The sequence below is a fragment of the Sceloporus occidentalis genome, unplaced genomic scaffold (genome assembly GCF_023333645.1).
Source record: "Sceloporus occidentalis isolate IW3139 unplaced genomic scaffold, rSceOcc1.0.p SCAF_75, whole genome shotgun sequence".
In the NCBI taxonomy this organism is placed as follows: Eukaryota; Metazoa; Chordata; class Lepidosauria; order Squamata; family Phrynosomatidae; genus Sceloporus; species Sceloporus occidentalis.
Genome location: NW_028317055.1, coordinates 2,872,968 through 2,881,229, shown reverse-complemented (window position 1 = coordinate 2,881,229; position 8,262 = coordinate 2,872,968). Strand labels below are relative to the sequence as shown.

General features: G+C 41.3%; 1 protein-coding gene across 1 annotated transcript in view; it reads right to left on the bottom strand.

Moving 5' to 3' along the window:
• The window catches only part of LOC149285891 (protein KIBRA-like), an 88,376-nt gene continuing 80,114 nt past the window's right edge, over positions 1 to 8,262 (bottom strand). Inside the window, exons 21-23 of the mRNA XM_089494775.1 lie at positions 3,686 to 3,916; positions 2,736 to 2,857; positions 1 to 67 (exon numbers count right to left, since the gene is read on the bottom strand). Of these exons, the coding sequence (XP_089350901.1) occupies positions 1 to 67; positions 2,736 to 2,857; positions 3,686 to 3,916 (420 nt within the window). The remainder of the gene's footprint in view (positions 68 to 2,735; positions 2,858 to 3,685; positions 3,917 to 8,262) is intronic.

The window sequence follows — 8,262 nt, the reverse complement described above, 5'->3', positions numbered from 1 at the left end:
CTAAACATCGTCTGCGGCGAGAGTTGGGATGTTTATTCTTGGCCGGGTGAAAAAAGCCATCTTCTCCCTATAGGGAAATAAATAAATAAAAATTAATCATTTGTAAAATGAAGACTTGATACCGTGGTAACAACATGGTAGAGTTTGGTATCAGCTGTTGGTCCCTTAATCCCCTGGTGACAAGACCTTTTCAGTTTATCAGTGCCATTTTAGCACCATCTTTGCCCCAAACAACTTGCCAGTGCCCCCAGATTGTGTGTGCCATTTCACTACAAACAGCTTATCAGTGTCCCCGAACAGCTTGTGTGCCCTCTTTGCCATCAAATAGCTTGACAGCTCCCCAAACAGCCTGCCTGTGGCAACTTTGTTCCCAAGCAGCTTGTCATTGCCTCCATCTTCACCACTGAACAGCTTGCCAGAGTCCCCAAACACCCTGCTTGTGTCATTGTTGCCACCAAACAGCTTGCCAGTGCCCCCCAAACAGCCTGCCTGTGCCACCTTTTGAACAGTCTGCCTGTGCCCCAGCCCACACCACCTACCTTGAGGGGTGGTGTGTCAGACACAGCATACATGGAGGGAGTGTGAGAGATCATCTGACTTAACGATTCTCTGTGTCGCTAGCTGTATTACTCACACCTAGTGACTTTAAAGGGGCGGACAAGTAGGATAAGTGGTCACAGGGGCCCGTAATAGGGTGGGCCTGGTCACAGGTGCGACCCCTATGGCCATGACTGTTAAACCCCTGTGTGAGTGAGTGAATCAGGGTGAGTGAGTGACAACAAATGTAATTTCCGCTTGAGAAAAACCCTCAGAATTTTGTCACGTAAAGTCATTGTGTGATGTTGTTTGACCCCGCACAGGCCTGTGTGAGCTGCCAATCACAACAGCCTGCCATGTGTGTGGGAGAATCAGACGCAGTGGCGTGTTGACTGAAGCTTCAATCTGAGATATTCTACGCAACACCAAGTTGAATTGGTGACTTGAAAAGGGGCTAATGTCATATGTGCATATGTTCTCCTTTTGCTCCAAAGATGTATGTTGGTGTTGGTGGGAACTTGGTGATATAATAACTCAGAGGAGCTAAATTATGCTAATTATGTAACACAAAATATTTTAATATTTTTGGCTTGGTGGGTATTGAAGGCCTTCACTAAAGTTTGGATTCTCTATATACATCTAGACACAACAAGGTTTTGACAAGGTAAATATTTTTTTTTAAGACAGGGAAACTGTTTTTCTATTACCTCTGATTTTAAACCTTAGGGGAGAGTGTACTGGGAGCATGTGAGCAAACAAGCACATGGAGAGAAAAAGTGTAAGTCAAGGGTAAGTGAATTAACCGAAAATGGGCATGGCCATGGATATAAGCGAATGCATTCATAGGATCCGACACGCTCCAGGACATTATCTGTAGCTCCAGGTAGGAGGCCACCATGATAATTATATGAAACCACACAGTCTTTATAGTCTCAGGGGAACCTGGCTTTTAGTGAATAACCCCATGTGTGGCACTTTAGTTGGTAACTGCCTCAGTGCTTAACATTCTCACAAATAATTGCATTTCATACAAGGTCAACACGCTAAAGCATCGTTCAACATGTTCTCTGCTGGAAAGTGACATGGTTTTAAAAGATAATATTTAGTGAGATACGTCTTGTTGGACAGGGGAGAGAGTATCTATGTAACATTATGCAGCTATTTGTTCTGTTCGTGACACGACTTACTTGTTTCAACAGTTTTAGTGAAGTGATAAAAAGCTTTATTGACCCATAAAACATACCTTCCATTAAATTTAAAGACACACTGAAATGTGTGAAATTGCTACCTTCAAACATAAACATCAAATACAATTTTGTAAATGACTGAATAAATGAAACCAACCAGAATATTCACTGAGGCATCAAACAGCCTGTGTCTCGTTGTTGACGTGTCAGACTACGGGTTATAATCATACCCCAGAACCTGAGCTGAACCTGTGATGGCTCAATTATTAACCCTTCAATAGTCTTTTGCTCAGATGTTATTGTTGTTTCATGCTAATGGTAGAAACTAAATAACCATAGCCAGTACTCACACTGGGATTTCTGCTGTGATATACTGGTAAGAAAACAACCATTTGGGACGCTAAGATCTGAACAGAATATAAGGGAATCAGCTCCAAACTGTGTATGGTTATTATCGACTGATTTAGTCGATAAAAAAATTATAATCGATCATTTTGAAAAGGAATGCATTTAAAAGTAAACCAAACGGCTGTATGCTTTTAAATAATACATAGAGAACACATTCAAACTAGCAGTCTGTTGATAGCCTGGAAATAGTGCTGTGGAATATGAGCATGCATAAAGCCAAATCACTAATTTAACACCTGACGAGATCTCGAAAGCACGTGAAATTGGTAAAGCTTTTACTTAAATCCAGTCCAATTTCAAAGTTTCAAAAGGTTTTTTTCTTTTTCCTTTGCAGATTGAACTTCTACGAGACCAGTGCCTAGTTTAACAACCAAAATTCAGTTTAAAAATTATACAGTATGGGCACATTATACTAATACATTAAACAATTTGTTAGTGGGAGCAGATTTAACATATACTACTTTGTTAAAAAAGATTACTTGCCATGGTAATAGTACTTTAAAAAAAAATATATATACATATATTATATTTCAATACACTAGTATATGTGATGCTCATTGAGTCTTTGTGTAGTCTTCCCCTACAGCGCCAAGTAATTCTCACCTGAATGAGCGTACTTCCAAAGGCTCTTTGCTGCTTTGCCCTCGTAGCCTGTGCACATCCTTAGCTGCCGATCTCAACATCTTATCTGCTTGCATCTCATACTTCTGCTCAATTTTCTGTACCTGTTGGCGTGAACAGGGTGCGAAGATTAAAAAATCAAACATATAAGGTAGTAAGCCACTTTAATGCCATTTTTTTTTAACTATTATATATAATGCTAGTAAATTAGTGGTGCCTAAACGTTCCAGTTTCATACCTTCCAAAAACCAAAGAGGGACACTTTCAACACAGTCCAGCCTTTCCCAATTATCCGTATTAAAACAGATAAAGGCAAACAAATCCTAATTTATTTAATTTTTCTTCTAGAGTTTGGCATGAATCCAATGGCCAGTCCGAATAATCCCTAGATAAACCACTTTTAAATTGTGTACCAATGAATACCTTTCCCTGCCAAAAATAAATCTAGTTATTTCTTCAAATATCCACAGCACCTGCTGTCACTATCTTCATAGCAGTATACTTACAGAGCCCTTACTATACAGAATGTTTTGCCAGGTAGTTACAGCAAAATAAGCTTTATCAGATTTTGCGACTAGTCCACCTTGACTTATTTTATGATACGACGATAAATGCTTGCCAGTGGTTGATTTATTACCCGCGCTCTCATGCCTGTTACCTATTACTCTTCCACGCTTTGCATCATGGTTCCTTCTTGGTGTTTTACCAAACAACTTAAAACCCATTCAGCAACTTCCATAAATAAGAAAATATTTTTTTTAGTATGAGCCGTGGACTCCAGCAGATAGTGAAATAACATCAGTGTGGCCAAAGTGTGCAGCAAGTCCAGGGAGAGACACAAAGTGCGATTTTGAGTAGTATCAATTACTTCTGTAAGTGCCATGTTGTTAAAATCTCAAGGGGATGAAATCAAAGGAGCTTCTATTACTTACCTGTTCCTCAACTTGTCTGAGTAGAAGCTTAAATCTGTCATCGTCCTTCACCCGCTGAGGCAGCTCATTTTCACCTTGACGTTTTGCTTGCTCTAGCTGTTCTTTCAGCTCTCTGAGTACAGAGATCTCTTGAGTTAGCTGATTATGCCACGTCCTTGAAGCCTGCAGATCTAATTCCAAGTCTAGGGATGTGCGAATTAAACGCTCTGTGCCAGAGGACTTCACGGATGGCTGGAACAATAGAGAAATTCTTGTGAATCACTGCTCAATGCAAACAGTAGAAGAACTTTGATTTGTTAGTCTAAACCGAAGAGAGCACAGTAAAGCCTCATCTATATTCTTCTATCAAAACCAGAACCACCATTTAGCCTTTTGTGCATTTTGTCAATAAAGTACAACAACCGTATGGCCTGGGGTTAAAAACAAAACTTAAGTGAATGTTCAATAAATCTAAAATAAATATAACAATTTAAATAAATATTAAATAAAATAGCCCAGGGAATGAGTGTATGAGACAGGATGATATTGATTGGTGTGTTTGTAATGCCTATTGACACATACCAGTATATATATTATTTTATATAATACATATACACAGCCTACTCAATGTCTGAGAATCACAAATGGGACGACCTTGTGTTTTTTCCCAAAACTTGGGGTTTATTCACTAAAGAGTGAGTTGGAAGGAGAGGCTGCAGGAGAGCTGCAAATTCATCTCAACGATTTCCCTTTACATTAAGAAAGGCAATCATTAATGAGCTTCCGCTAAAAGAGTAGCTTGGGCGGCCCGTTATAAAGCATATTTATTGAACCACGCGTTATGCAGGACCTGCTCAACTATTCTTTCTGCGAAATTAACAAGTGACGGACCTTTGTAATGCAACTAAGAATTCTGGGACTTGAAAACACAACTCTCCTGCAAGTTCTCCTTTCAACTTCTTTGAATAAGTTCATTTTGGTCTCCTGACATCTTCAGCGATAGCCAGGCAGGTGAGTGAAAGCGAGCAGCGATGGGGTACGTTTACCTGCCGCATCTCTCTAAACATTTCATTGATTCAGTTTTCATTTGAATGCAAAGAGCTGCTTTGAAGTGAAAACCATTTAATCAAAAAGCGAATGGTTGCCTTTGGTTCTTTATTCTTGACAAGTCCCTTTGTTCGGGCAAATGATGAGACAGACGCAAAATGACAAAGTCACAGCAAGGTCACCTACGGAAATGTAGGTATACCCTATTAATACACTGTGTGTTGAGAGCAGAGTTTTTTGATGACCTGCGGTCCATGTAGTTATTGAGGTACATCTAATGGGGGGTCAACTCCTAACCAGCTTGATATGCATGCAGTTTGTTAAGGGTAGTCGTTAGGTAGAAGTACCGTATTTGCTCGATTATAAGACGAGGTTTTTTTCAGAGCAAATGCTCTGAAAAATACCCCTCGTCTTCTAATCGGGGTCGTCTTCTAATCAGACCTCAAATAGAGTCTGATTAGGAGACTAAGATCCAGATCCCCCGCACCGCTGCAGGGGACCTGGATCCTCCTGTCTCACCCCCCCCCCCCATCATACACACACTTACCGGTGCTTCCTGCTGTATTGCCGGGGCAGCGGGTTGACGTCTACGCGATCCGCGTAGACAACGTCCGCTGCAGCCGGAAGGAGGTGTGGCTAGCAGCGGGGGTTGTCTGCGTCCGTCGCGCAAACCTTCCCCGACTGTCAGAGATCAGAGTTCCCCGCACCGGTGCGGGGAACTCTGATCTCTGACAGCCGGGGAAAGTATACGCGACGGACGGATACAAACCCCCGCTGCCAACTCCACCTCCTTCCGGCTGCAGCAGAAGGCGACGTCAACCCGCTGCCCCGGCTGGAAGCACCGGTAAGAGAGGGCTGAGAGGGGAGGGGAGAGTGTGTGTGTGTGTGTGTGTGTGTTAGTTAAATGGGGGTATAGGGTGTGTGTGTGTGTGTGTTAAATGGGGGCATAGGGCATTTCTGGAGTGGCGTTAAGGGGGCATTTAATAGAGCACTCTGCCTCCTGAAATGCCTTATACACCTATATGCCACTCTGCCCCATAATATGCATTTTAACCCCCTAAATGCCAGAATGGGATATAGGGGTATAAGGCATTTCTGGAGGCAGAGTGGCATATAGGGGTATAAGGCATTTCTGGAGGCAGAGTGGCACATAGGGGGTCAAAAGGCATACCATGGGGCACAGTGGCATATAGAGGGTTAAAAGGCATATCATGGGCCACAGTGCCATATTGGAGTGGCAAGCCTGGGGGCAGATGTGCGTAACTGGGGGACAGGTTGGAAAATACAAGAAATAAAAACAAAAAAAATATTTTTCTCAATCATAGCTTTTATTAAAAAAAATAGTTTACATGAATTAACATTTACTGGTAAAACTTTTTTCCTTTAGGGTCGTCTTATATTCAGGCTTTTTCTTTTTTTCCTAAGTTAATATTCAGATTTTGGGGGGTCGTCTTATAATCAGGGTCGTCTTATAATCGAGCAAATACGGTACTAACTCAAAAAAGAACCAATCAATTCAGGGTACTGTAGTGTTTAAGGCCACGGGAGCGCAGGCACCATAATGCGAAAAAAACTTTGGATTTTGATTAACCCAGTTATTTCATAAAAACCTCCAATGCATACATCTGTTATTGCAAAACAAAGTTCTTGGGTTGGGTTCTTTTTTATATCCCAGTCTCTTCTCTTGTATTTGTTTGCTAGACAATGTTGTGACACCAGTAACTGGACAGCAGGGGCAGAGGTTCTTAACATTGTGGTGCCCCAAACCACTTATCATCCTCTCACACTAGAGTCAGATAAGTACAGTGGCGTCGCTACAGGGGGGCAATTGCCCCCCCTAGGATATTCCTTGCCCCCCCTGTTGCCCCCCCCGCCGATTCTGGAGCCACCCAGGACAGTCCCCTTTACTGCTAACGACGGCATCGTGCCGTCGCTAGCAGTATCTTACCTTGATGGAGGTCTGTGGACCCCCATCACCACCTACCCCGGCGATCTGCCCCTCACACTGAAGGGCATCACCGGGGCCACCCGATCCAGCCGGTGACGGCACGCGCAATGACGCGATGACGTCACCGCGCAACTTTATTAATAACTGACAATTGTCAGTTAAAGCGGTATGGGGGCATGCTGCTTAGATGCCTGTATCTCAGGCATCTAAGCAGCTACAGACCCCCAACATATACCGTTGGAAAGGTAATTATCTCACCTTTTCAACGGTATATAACTTGTAAAAAAAGAATTAAAAAAAATTACGTTAACATTTTTTTTTTTAAAAATGATTTAAATATAAAGTAGTTAAACTTAAAAAAAAGAAAAGTTTAAGTATTCTAGCTAAATGATCACTGTGGTAGCCAATGTTACCACAGCGATCATATAGTTATAAAAAGTCACATTCCCTTTTTAAAAATGGCCGATACTAATTTTTAATCCCATGATCCCTTTGATCATGGGGTTAAATTTAGCCAACGGTAGAGGGAGGCAATTTTTGAAATCCTGATGAACTGCAAGTATTATTAAAATCAGCCATTTAGCCTGTGTGGTACATGAGTAACCATATCATCCCTGGAGCTCCTTGCATTTTTACTGCAAAACTTATTTTTGCTGTAAAAGTGTTTTTTTGTTTTTTTTTCTCCCTTTACCATCATTTCTTTGGGATTGTAAGGGGAAAGAATGGTGTGTGCTTCTGTGAGTGAATGTATGGAAAGTATGGTGTGTGCTTCTGCGAGTGAATGGAGATATGAAAGGCGTGTAGTGATCAGTAATTAGGGTTGAAGCCTTGACGTGGCATTACTGCTCATGTAGGAAGTTAAATTATGGCACAAAAAGTACACATTTGCAAGAACTACACCCCTTGGCGCATCAAATGAGGGGCTGTATGTGTTTCTAGTACAAACCTGGAGTGCGCAAGACACAAATGAACATGTCGCTATGGATATACCTTTAATGCCGTGTTTTTATGTGAATTCCAGTTGATCTGTACCTGCAAAGCTGGGTTTCTGTGTTATTCTGTAGATCCATATCTGCTATGCTATGTTTCCATACATTATTTATGTAAACCTGCAAATACAGGGTTTGTATGTCTTGTTCAGTTGATTAACCCTTACGAAAAAATTACTGCAGTTTTTCTGAAGTAATACTGCAGTTTTTTGGACATGAAAAAACTGCAATACTGCACTTTTACTGCAATATTACTGCACATTTACTGCAGTTTTACTGCATTTGTACTTCACTGTACTGCAGTTTTACTGCAGTTATTTTTGTACGGAAGTACAAATGCAATAAAGCTGCAGTACATTGAATTACAACTGTCGGTTTGCAGTATAAAAAAAAAAGCGCAGTAAATGTGCAGTAACACTGCAGTACAGTGAAGTACAAATGCAGTAAAACTACAGTAAATGTGCAGTAATACTGCAGTAAAAGTGCTGTATTGCAGTTTTTTCATGTCCAAAAAACTGCAGTATTACTTCAGAAAAACTGCAGTGATTTTTTGTAAGGGAATACCTGCAATGCTGTTTCCATGTATTTATTTGATCTATACCTGCGATGCTACG